Source organism: Falco cherrug, chromosome 6 (assembly GCF_023634085.1).
Source record: "Falco cherrug isolate bFalChe1 chromosome 6, bFalChe1.pri, whole genome shotgun sequence".
Taxonomy (NCBI): domain Eukaryota; kingdom Metazoa; phylum Chordata; class Aves; order Falconiformes; family Falconidae; genus Falco; species Falco cherrug.
Genome location: NC_073702.1, coordinates 55,750,299 through 55,762,579, shown reverse-complemented (window position 1 = coordinate 55,762,579; position 12,281 = coordinate 55,750,299). Strand labels below are relative to the sequence as shown.

Genomic DNA, 12,281 nt, shown 5'->3' with positions numbered 1-12,281 from the left:
GGAAAGAAGTTAGTTGGCAGCAGTACAGTTAAGGTGATGCTAGTCATTAGGGAGGAAAGAGGGGTATTAAGGCGGTGGCCTCTTAGGTAAAAGAGAGAAGTAAACAGTTTATAGTTTGTGGAACCTGGAGAAGTTATCTGGTGCAACTAGAACATGCTATGAAGGCAATTCCTTCCATTGAATCTGTGCTCTTGCATACACGTATTTCAGATTTTCCTAGGCTGCCTAGCATTAGAGCCATTGTCTAAATCGCAGCTCTTGCCGTAATTGCTGTTAAAACAGGAATGTGCAGTCTGCGATAGGTTCTTGCAGTTGATACATCTCTTATATCTGGGATAATCAATCACTGAGTCAACTGGGCTCAAATTCCATGAAATCCTATCCCACCCATTTTGTCATTTGCTTGGCTTCCGAAGGATAACTGGGTATTACTTGTGTAGACAGACAGTTGCTAGCATCAGAAAGGCTCTGAGTCACTCCTCTTATCTGCCACACCTCCCTGTAGATGTGTCCAGGCTGTTTAAGTTGCTCTGTGCTCTGCAGCTACTCTAGTGAGTCCCCAGGTCACCTGCCTCCTGCATCCCTGCCTTTCTCTATGCTGGCAAAGTCCGAGATGGGTTACGCTTGCTGCATAAATGCACTGTGTTTCTGTCTGATCATCAGTGATAACCTGATGTCCTGTTAGAAAAGAGGGATCTTCATCCACCTGTGCTAAATTAGTTTGTCTGTGAATAATTTATGGTTTTTATATGATAATTTGGCTTACCTTTGTATCACTTAGTGAATCTACTGTTTCTTTGTTTATTTGAGTTGTTTGCCCCCCTGACTTGATTAGGAAAATACTTCATTCTTTGCTTGGCAAATGCAAGTCTAGTGGTTTCTCACAACAAACTGTTCTGTGAAAGCTGTTTTTACCAAAGTTTCCTTTATGACAGCCTTCCCTTGAGCATCTGTGCAACCTTTCCCCATATGGAAAGGTGATAAAGGAGAATCCCTTCCAGCCTCTCTGGCAGCCTTGGCTGGGGTAGCCAGTTTAATGTAAGGAAAAAGCAGATGCCACTCCACATCACAGAGTGATGTTTCTTCTATCATTATGCATTTTGCATCATGTCTGCAAACGTTTTCTGCATGAATTTATTCTTCTGGTTCTAGTATTCTGTTCTTAGATGGGCTACAGCCCTTCGTCCCCATTTCTCTGTCCTTGTCACATGGCTTTTTGAAGGCCCTTCTGAGGCTACATCACTTGAGATAACTACCAGTAGTATCTGCTGAGGGGTATCTTCGTGCTAAGGAGGCACATAACCTGTTACTCCATTGGCTGTTGTTTCTTTCTTTTAAAGGCATCTCCTAGAGAGCACACCAGATGCAAAGAACCGGGCTTAGCCCACAGCCTGGATGAAAGGTGAAGTACATCTTGCTAATGGCCATTGAAGAGGTTAGAACTGGAGTGTCAGGAGCCTGAATCGTCATCCTCTGTATGAGCAATGCAGAGAGAGAGCAAGAGCAAGAGTGAGCAGGAGCTGCTCTACAGGATCTCTAACAAGACAGGCTTTTCTTGGGTGATTGTTGAGTGGCTGACAAGGGTGGTGGCAGGGCCGCTCTGTAACAACAGCACAATGCAAGGTGAAGCTAAATGTAGAGGTAACTCTGGGCCACTGCTTCTTTCAAGACTAAAACCCTAACCTGTCCAGGCCTTTGGACCTGATGTTCTCGGTGAAGGTGAAACAAACAGAACATTACAAGGTTAGAGAGTCACTCAACATTTGCTCTTTAAAAAGGAGCTTGGCAGCTGTGGTGCTTTTGTACCAGCAAGACAGTTGTGTTCTATAAAATGAATTATAGACCTGTTCCTTTCTTTTTATTCTGTATTCCACATCCATTTTACTATTATTCTATTTGTTCTAGAACCGGGTTGTGTCATTCACAGTGCCACCAAAGGGATGCTGTCTGAGTTCTTTGCGTAATCTGCATTTAACCCTGAGTCAAAGTCTTCTATGTCTTTGCTTGTTCAGAAGTTTGAATTCAGACTTCAGGCTAAAACTAAATGTAATCACTGTACTAAGTTAAATAAGAGAAGCAGCATTTGTCACTGCCACTCATTATGGCTTTTATGTGTACTAAACAGATATGCAGAATAAATCAAATGTATCTACAGTGTCATTTCATTCTAATTATAATATTTTCTAAAAAAAAGTTTCAATCTTAATATGCACTTCGTTCTAATTGGTTTCTGAAAAGCTGTCAGTATGAAGTGAAATCATTTTATACCAGTATGTCTGTTAATACCATTGATTTTATTAAATGTGGAAGAGATAAAAATTCAGCCATTAAGTAGCTTATAAGCCTTACCAACACTGTGGTTCATTACAAATTATTATTTACCAACCTGGTTGTGATTTTTTCCATGAAAGAAGATTTAATAATATTGATGTGAACTCAAGAAATAGGAATGAGACTTTTTATATGTATAAAATATAGTTGTATCTGGTTGCAGCGAGACTTTCTGTCCCCACACCCAAGTTCTGATGCAGGTAAAGTGAACAGAGAACAAAGTGTTCCCCTGAAATGGTAGGAGGACGCTTGAGAGATCTTGCTTTCTCTCTCACTTTCACTTTAAAAGATCTCAATTTCTGTCTGTCCTCCAAGTTACCAGAGACCAGTTAAAAAAGAAATTGACATGTGGTTTTCCTGCAAATTTTGCAAAATCTGCAAATGGAAACTTTCTGTAGAAAGACACCCCGCAGATGTAATTTTTAAGAACGTTTTTATTGGCTCTGCTATTCAGAGTTAGAGAGGAGGTTTTGCTAGGAATATGTTTAAAATATTTTGCAAGCAGATGTGAGTTTACTCCATTCACCATTTGGTGCAATCCAGGTAGCTGTGGTAAGCGCAGTAAGAAATCCTGCCAACAGAGTGTGGATTTAGCACTAACCTGCCATGCCTGTGAGTTTCTTGGAGCCTTGAGAATGGACAGAGTGGGTTGATGTGTGCCTGTAAAATACCACGTGAGTATGGAAACTCCTTGCCCTGCCCCCAAAGGTCTGGAATCTGGAAGAGAATAATGGAACAAACTAGATTATAGCTAAATGATTGTTCATTTCAGTAAAGACATGCCATAATTCTCTTAATTTATTTCATAGAGAAAACTAATTGCATTTAATTGAGTCATGATAAAATACAACAGCTTTTGTAATGGATAAGTCCTATTTATTTCTGTTTAGAGATTCAAAACCTTGTTTTACAGAATAATGTTCTTTTGTTTTGGCAGAAACCCTTAATCACATAGGCATATGAGAAAGTTTTAATTTTTAAAGACTATCAATGTCAAATAACTTTGGGGGGTTTTAAAATTGTTACATTTAAAATAAAAAGGGGCTTTTCATGAAGCCACTGGCATTGAACTATTGATATCCAGTCACAAGTGGTATTGGGGGCCAGTTCTGTTTAATATCAGTATCAACGATCTGGATGAGGGGACCAAGTGCACCCTCAGTAAGTTTGCAGATGACACCAAGTTGCAGGGGAGTGTTGATCTACTGAAGGGCAGGAAGGCTCTGCAGAGGGAGCTGGACAAGCTGGACCGATGGGCCAAGGCCAGTTGTATGAGGTTCAACAAGGAGGAGTGCCGGGTCCTGCACTTGGGTCACAACAACCCCACGCAGTGCTATAGGCGTGGGGAAGAGTGGCTGGAAAGCTGCCTGGTGGAAAAGGACCTGGTGGTGCTGGTTGACAGCCGGCTGAATATGAGCCAGCAGTGTGCCCAGGTGGCCAAGAAGGCCAACAGCATCCTGGACTGTATCAGAAATAGTGTCACCAGCAGGACAAGGGCAGTGATTACCCCTGCTGTACTCGGCACTGATGAAGCCGCACCTCAAACACTGTGTTCAGTTTTGGGCCCCTCATTACAAGGCACACATTGAGGTTCAGCAGCGTGGTCCAAAGAAGGACAACAAAACTGGTGAAGGATCTAGAGCACAAGTCTTATGAGGAGTGTCTGAGGGGATTGGGGCTGTTCAGCCCAGAGAAAAGGAGTCTCACAGGAGACCTTACTGATCTCTATCTGAAAAGTACATCTACGACCTGGAAGGAGGTTGTAGCGAGGTGGGTGTTGGTCTCTTTGCCCAAGCAACGAGTGATAGGATGAGAGGGAAGTTGTGCCAGGGGAGGTTTGGGTTGAGTATTAGGAAAAATTTCTTCACTGAAGTGGTGGTCAAGCATTGGAACAGGCTGCCCAGGGATGTGGTAGAATCACCATCCCTGGAAATGTTTAAAAAGCATGTAGATGTGGCACTTAGGGACATGGTTTAGTGGTGGACTTGGCAGTCTTGGATTAATGGTTTGGTTGTACTTGGTGATCTTAAAGGTCTTTTCCAACCTAAATGATTCTATGATTATATGGAAATTGCCCAGATAGCATAAAAAAGGAAGTGAATTGCAAAGGATGAGAATTTCCAGAGATATTTGGAACGTGAAATGTAATACTATATGTGAAATTTCTGAGATTTTTTTGAATAATGCTATGGGCTTACTTCTCTTTCAGAAATTGTGTACTTAGCACCCTAGGCCTTTTTTCAGTTCTTTCCTTTGCAAAAGAAAAGGTTTCTCACAGAGAGAGAGGAAGCCCTGTGTCCTTTAGTAGTGATGGTGCAGGGAGGGAGTTCAGTTTGTTGCTCTGTCTGTTACCTGAATTGCTGCTGAACAGATAATAGTGAACACTGGCTGCATACTTTTTCTGGATTAGTCCTTCCACTTAGACAGCTATCTCAAATTCCCTATTAATTTCATAATCATGTTCATAATTGGTGGGTTGGACTGATTTCTGTTTATAGACATGCTTATGTGACGCCTGCTTGCAGTGTTGGAGATCTGTGATAGTGTCCAAATGTAGCCTGTTTGTTTCTCATACCATGAGAGATATAATATTTTTTTTCCCCATGGGTCCACTGCTAAGATTTTTTTAAAAACAGAAATATTTTAAGAGATCTGTGATGAAAATTACCGCCTGTAAATCGCAAGCAGTCACTGGTTTGCTTTGCCTCTGCTTTTTAGCCTCTCACATTATTCACCCAGCCCAACTTTAGCTTTGCGTGTTAAATCATCCCCAGCTTTGACATGTAGCCTTCTCCTCTGCAACAGACCATCAGCCTTTCTTTATTTCTGAGCCTAGTAAAGCCACCAAAGAGATCACAACTTTTTCATACCTGGCTTATAGCATCTTAATTTTAATCTATAATGTTATCTAGTATTAATTCTAAAACTCATTAATTAAACTCAGAAAGTATTTCTGAGTCTGATTATAAGAAGCCTTGTAAAAGAAAATAGAATTATCCTGAACTGGCTTGTTTCATTTGTTACTCTTACTTACACAAAACTGTCAAATATGGCTTTCTTTTTTTAAACCCATGCCTGTTAATGTTTCTCATGTAATAGACAGCCAGGTATGAAAAATGAAAAAAAAATCCTCATAAGTGATGAAGCTTTGAATTGATGAACTTTAAATTTATGAAGATTTCTGATCTGGTAAACTAAAGTGAGCTATTTGATTTGTAGTCCACAAGGAGCCAAGAAGAGGAGAAAAAAGATCTAGCTTTGCATAAAAGAGAGTCAGTTTTATTGGGAAAGGCAGAAATGTTTCTGTAGTAGAGACTTGGGTGATCTGAATAGGTTTAATAAAACGCACTTAAAATTATGGAATAAATATGTATTAATATGTGCTGAAGTCTGTAAGAAAGGATTCTTAAAGGGGATATGTAGAATGAGCTGTATTCATAGTCACTGTGTGTCATAGAAATTTTTAAAAGAACTATTTGCTAAAGTGCTAAAATTATCTAAAACACCTACAAGGTAATAATATATTATTGACTTTGCTGCAGCCCAGTCCAGAGATAAATCATCTGTTAAGACTTCTGAATATTTTAACCTTTAATCCTGATATATCGCTACTAAGAGCACTAGCTTTCTGCTACTGTCTGTATCACTGATTGAAGATCTATTGCCTATATTTACAGCAATGAAAGACTTCTGGAAATTTTTTTTTAAGATGTCATGTGAATCTGAAAACTGCTACTATTTCATAACTGTGTTAAAATATAGTAGCTTTTTAAAAGTCATGAATATTTTGATTATCAAGATATATCTACAGATTAACAAAGTGCTGTTTATATTTGCAGACACAGCCTTTGCTTGCCTCAATATTTCTTTTTTTTTTTTTTTTTTTTCTCTCAGGGCACAATACAGAACTATGATAGCAACCGGAGGAGTCATAACAGGACTGGCTGCCTTAAAAAGGCAAGACTCTGCCAGATCTCAGCAACATGTAAATCTTGCCACAGCACCAGCTTCTGAGGAGAAGAAACCAGTTAGACGCCGGCCCAGGGCAGATGTAGTAATTGTTAGGGGCAAAATCCGTCTATATTCTCCATCGGGATTCTTCCTTGTTTTGGGAGTGCTAATAGCATTCTTTGGGATTGCAATGGCCATTCTTGGATATTGGCCCCAAAAGGAACAGCTTTTAGGAGCTGAAGATAATCTATCTGTAAATGAAACCCAGGTCCTGAGAAGCCAAGGAAGCATTTTACTTCGTTTCTTTGAACAACATGTGCACTCGGATAAGATGAAAATGCTGGGCCCTTTTACTATGGGCATTGGAATCTTCATTTTTATTTGTGCAAATGCCGTTCTGCATGAAAACCGTGATAAGGAAACAAAAATCATACACATGAGAGACATATATTCCACTGTAATAGACATCCACACCCTGAGGATCAAGGAACAAAAGCAGCTGAGTGGTGCCTACACTGGCTTGTTGGGGGAAGGAGAACTCCGGCACAGTGGGAGCTCGTGTGCATCACGGCTGGCTGCGAACACAGTTGCAACATTCTCTGGCTTCAAGGGTAATTTTAGAATGGATAGTTCTGCTGAAGAGGATGAGATTACCCTAAACGAAGACAGGACCACTGGTAGCCTCCTGCCACCTCTGCTGACTGAGCAATCTGGCTCAGTTTTTGGAATTTACCCTCCCTCCAGCAAGGCTTCAGATGACAAGAACCCTGGCTCTATAAAGTGTGAAACAAAATCCATTGTATCATCTTCTATTAGTGCTTTCACACTGCCAGTAATTAAACTGAATAACTGTGTTATTGATGAGCCCAGTATAGACAACATAACTGAGGACTCGGAGATCACTCGGAGTCGGTCTAGAAATCTGTCGATGGATTCTCTGGCCATTCCATTAACTGATACCAATGAATCCTGCAGACCAGCTGCTGCCATGCTGCCACGACACAATTCATTTGTGGACACTCCATCTGATCAGTTCAAATCTTCTATGACTCTTGGGCCAAGCACAGGAAAGCTTTTATCCCCTGGCGCTGCCAGGAAACAGTTCGGGTCCAACACATCTCTGCATCTTCTGTCTTCACATTCGAAGTCCCTGGACTTGGACAGGGGTCCATCTACACTCACTGTCCAAGCTGAACAAAGGAAACACCCCAGCTGGCCCAGACTGGATCGGAGCAACAGTAAAGGATATATGAAACTAGAAAACAAAGAGGACCCAATGGATAGGTTACTTGTGCCACAAGCAGCAGTCAAGAAAGACTTTACTAATAAGGAAAAGCTTCTTATGATATCAAGATCTCATAATAATTTGAGTTTTGAACATGACGAGTTTTTGAGTAACAACCTGAAGCGAGGAACTTCTGAAACAAGGTTTTAATATTTAAATTGCAATTTAGAAGATGTCATACAGTATTTTTAAAAAATACTCAAACATTTTGACAAGTGTTTCCTTTTCAGTGAGACTAGTACAAGCCTGTTTTTACCAGATGCTTAATAGCCCATTAAAATTGGCTTGTGTGAACAGAGATCTTCATCTTTGTAATGCCAAGAGTTTTTTGTCTTAGTAACATACAGCTGCAATACTGTACATTATCATTGCTCAGAGAGTTTTGGTATGACTGATTCCAATTTTTCCCAAATCATTATTACTTTTGTTCTATATAAGCGTGTTACTTTTATCAGTTTGCACTGGAAAAAAAGCTCCATTTACCTATAAGTTCTGTTTATTTAATGACTGCAAGAGTCTGAAAACGGTGCTTGTGGTCTAGAATGGGAATTAAGCAGGAGCACATACTGGAATTGTCAAATCCAGGCCTTTATCCTAGGTATTATTTTTCACATACAGTACATCTCGGTAACTAGAGTCTTGCCATTGTCATTGTGAGAAACTTGTTTACATATTGGGGTGGGTGGGTAGAAAAGAGTGGGTATAATTAAAACAATTTTTGTGATTTCATTGTAATTGGTCGAGTTGAATACCAGTGTTGTGAATTATTAACTATGCTTTGTACAATAATCTTTCTACGTCCATTGTAATTTAATCCTGTAATTCTGGGAAAACATATACAAAGCAAGAAATCTGAAATTCTTCTGAGATTAGTTCTCTAAACCACTTTGATTGGCAGCAGTTTTACAATCAAGATATACAGATTCAATTAAAATCATAGGAACATGATGAATGCCAACAGGATTTTAGAAACATGGTGTATAATCAGATGTTATTGTGACATGCATCTGAAGAGAATAATGGAAAATTAATATATTGCCTCTCATTACAATAGCGAGAAGCTAAATAACTAGATCTCCGTGTTCAAAATACTGATACAAAGCATACAATTCAATATGTATACTAACATAGCATGAAAGCCCCTTGCCTAAATTTGGATTTATATATTTCACATAATTATTGGTGTGGTGGTTCAGTGGAGGCTTAGCTGTGGCAATTTGCGTTACAAGGTTTTGCAAAAGGAAGTGACATTTAAAACAATGTTTTTCTCAGCAAAGCAAGCTTCACATTTGACAGTTGAGGGCTATTGCTGAAGAAAGTGAGAATTTGAATGTGCGTACAGGTTTTTCATGTATTTCATTAAGGTATTTAGGCTGTGATCCTGCCATGACAGCCATGCTAGAGAATGTCACTTCAAGCCGCAAGGCTCACCTAACAGGATGTTGGTCTTAATTGGTCATTTTTTATATATTCACTTAACCTAAATACTCAGGAATTATTTTTAATGGCTTTTCCCCGAAAGAATCAAACCTGTTAAAATGTCGTTGTTCTTTGATTACTTTGATGCTGAATGATCAAAGATAAAAATACCCTCTTTTTTTTTTCAATATTCAGCTTCATATTTCAACTGAGTGATGTTTATGTATCAGGAGCATTACTTGCTCAGTGAGCTGAGGCATAGTGCTAACTGTTAGAACCTCAAGCCTATATATTGTAACAGAGTTGGCTAAATATTTTGCTATGAAGCTTTTAATAACTTTCCGGTTTGTGTTCTTAAGACATTTGCTATTTTTTGAAAAAATAAAACAAATAAAATGTCTATCTACATATATTCGTTGTAAGACATATTTTTCCTCTATGATCACAAATCTTCCTTATCAAAGTATAATTAGGTATCATAACATTGTATATAGCATTATGCTTGATGTATTAGCCTGCCACTAGATATTTGGCTATGACTAATTGATTTCAGTGACATCCCTACAAATGTAAAGGATGAATATGGTTTTTTCCCCATGTAATGTGAAATGTATTCAAAGTGATTTTGATATAAGGAATTTTTGTATAAAAAGAACATCCTGTTCTTTTCAGTTTAGTAGTAAGTATTCTTATAAAAATGGAAAACACTGTTAAAGACACAAATGATTTAAGCTTTTATTTCCTTAATAGCAACACTAAATCATAGCTTAAAAGACTGGGTTTTGGGTACCATTGTACGTGGGAATAGCGGTCCTTGTGTAAGTGCACATTTTCTATGTCTCAGGTAAGCATCTGAATCACAACCTATGGATTAGACTGATGGTCTGTCCCTGCCTCCTGGGCAAAGCTGTTTCACTCTGCTCATTTATAGGGCATCTTTCATCAAGAAGTAAAGAGCATGACTGCAGTGATAGAGCAGAAATGCTGGATTACATTGTTTCTTCCAGGATTGCTTCTATATTTTACATGAAATGGTCACTGGATAAAATCCTCGAAACAGGGACTGGATTCTTGCCAGGTTAATATTTTAACCACTCCTCTGGGGAGCCCAGTTTACGCTCCCTGTGGGCCAATGAACCCAACCCTTCCACACAGAGCAGCACAGAACTCAGCAGGAGGGACTGGCAAGTGCTCCAGCTGCTCAACTGCACATGGCTTAATGGATGGGAAGGGATGGGTTTCCTCAGCAGCAAAAGGACTTTGGCATGGTGTTACCCATCCTTGATGGATGCTCTAAGGCATGTAAAAGGACAGAAAAGACGGCACCACCAAGTCTGGTTTTGAAAGAAAAAGAAATTTTATTTTAAAACTGAGCAGATGTTTTAGGGCTCCCAAATCTGGAGGTAGACATCTACATCTGTCCCACTTCATATATTAGCTAAATAATTTTTCTGCAACCATATCAGAGTGCCTTTCTCAGACCTAGAGCTGATTTTACTTGTCTTCAATATATAGCATTACTAGTCCTTTAGTTTCTGCTGAGTGAAATTTGGGAAATAGTTTTAACCTACTACAGCAGTTTTCTCTCTGAAATGCTTTTCAGGCAGCTTGTAGAGTTCCTGGATTGCTTTAGTCTTATGCTCTTAATTCCTTCCTTCCTTTCCTTCCTTTCCTTTCTCTGACCCTCTCCAGCAACTTCTGCGTTCATCTTCCCAGCACTACCTTTTCTTTTTTTGTTAATTTTCCTACCAAATATGGCATTAAGATGAGCAAGTAGAAATATTTTGGCAAGACTGTATGCATGTATGTATGAGAAAGCAAATGGAATAAATAGTCTATTACAATGTAGGAATGCTTCAATTAGTGTGATTTAGCTACTCAAGGGCAAGTTCATGCCCTTTGTTTAAACCTTTTCAAATTAAACTTAGGAGCAAATTAATTGCAGTTATCACAGCTATCATATGTTTGACCTTTAGGGCATATTTATTAACCCTTTCATCAGTATTCTATATGTAGTGATGTTGAGTTGTTTTGTATTTTAGGACACAGTATTTCAAATTAACCTCACTGGAGTATTTTACACATTCAGTAAAGCCCAGGGTTTAATAGTATTACTTACCTGAATGACAGTAGGCAGAATTGCAACCCTGAGTCTTGTAAAGAATGTAAATCTGATAGTTACAATACTTCTATTGTAGAATAGTTTGTTGAAATTTAAAAAGAACCCACTGTATTAAACAAAAAGCTGTATATCTGATCTGTTGTCTTGGTTCTAATTCAGGTGGATAACGCTTTAGAGGAGGGTAATTTGCAATCATTGTGAATTGTCCATAGGAAGAATCATAAATGTTGTTCCTTATCGGTTTTTATTCCAGCTAGTGTAATTATTCAGGATAGCATTCACAGAAACATCTAATCCATTTCTGAATCCCACTAAGCCCTGTTACTAAGGCTGTTTTTGCAAACTACTGCAGATTAGTTATGAGTTGCCAATAAATATATTTCCCTTATCTGCTGGAAATTCTTACCGGGACTTTAATTTCATTGCAACAGCCAACTGCTCTCCAATTAAAAAAATGCACCAGGAATAACTTGGTATCTTTTGTAAATATATTGGTATTTCTGGGGGCTTGTTTTTCATATTTTCAAAGAAATTCATCACTAGTTGCTCAGAGTTATCCCGTGATTCACTGTACAGCTGGTTTAGCACTTGGATCTTTTTGTTCTCAGAATAGGTTCCTACACTGTAGGCAATACTGTATTTGTTTTGGGCTCCAATTACATGGGTTTTTACTTTTAATATTAAATGCGATTTCATTCCAGCCTATTAAGACAATTCAGTTTTCCTTCTGATCTCTTTCATACTGGTAATACTTACCTACTTCAGCTTATGGGCAAACAGAGCAACTCAACAGGAGTAGGTCTGTGCTTGGTGCCAAGGGCCTGTTTCCCATACTGGTTGCATTTCAGAAGGTTTGTTTGACTAGGTCCCACCTGGGCCAGTTGGACTGAACATCCACTGGCAACTAGAATGTGTTATATGCTCCTGGAGGACATCTCCCCTTTTATTTTCCTCTGAAGGGAGTCCAGTGTGTGCTATGAGATTGCTCTTTGACATGAACTGAAGTGTGGTACACAAGGCTGACCTGGTTTGTTTCAAAGGAACACCTCCAACCTGGAAAAAAGGTGCTTCTTTAGCCACACCTGTAGTGATTTCTGAGAATTGCATCAGCACGAATGTACATTTTTCTTAAACCTGATAATAAATGCTATTTGGTAAGATTAGTTTCATGTC

General features: G+C 39.0%; 1 protein-coding gene across 1 annotated transcript in view; it reads left to right on the top strand.

Moving 5' to 3' along the window:
* TMEM200A (transmembrane protein 200A) overlaps positions 1 to 9,398 on the top strand; it is a 59,827-nt gene extending 50,429 nt beyond the window's left edge. Inside the window, exon 2 of the mRNA XM_055714760.1 lies at positions 6,226 to 9,398. Within this exon, the coding sequence (XP_055570735.1) occupies positions 6,242 to 7,717 (1,476 nt within the window). The 5' untranslated portion in view covers positions 6,226 to 6,241 and the 3' untranslated portion in view covers positions 7,718 to 9,398. The remainder of the gene's footprint in view (positions 1 to 6,225) is intronic.
* The last annotated feature ends 2,883 nt before the right edge of the window (positions 9,399 to 12,281 follow it).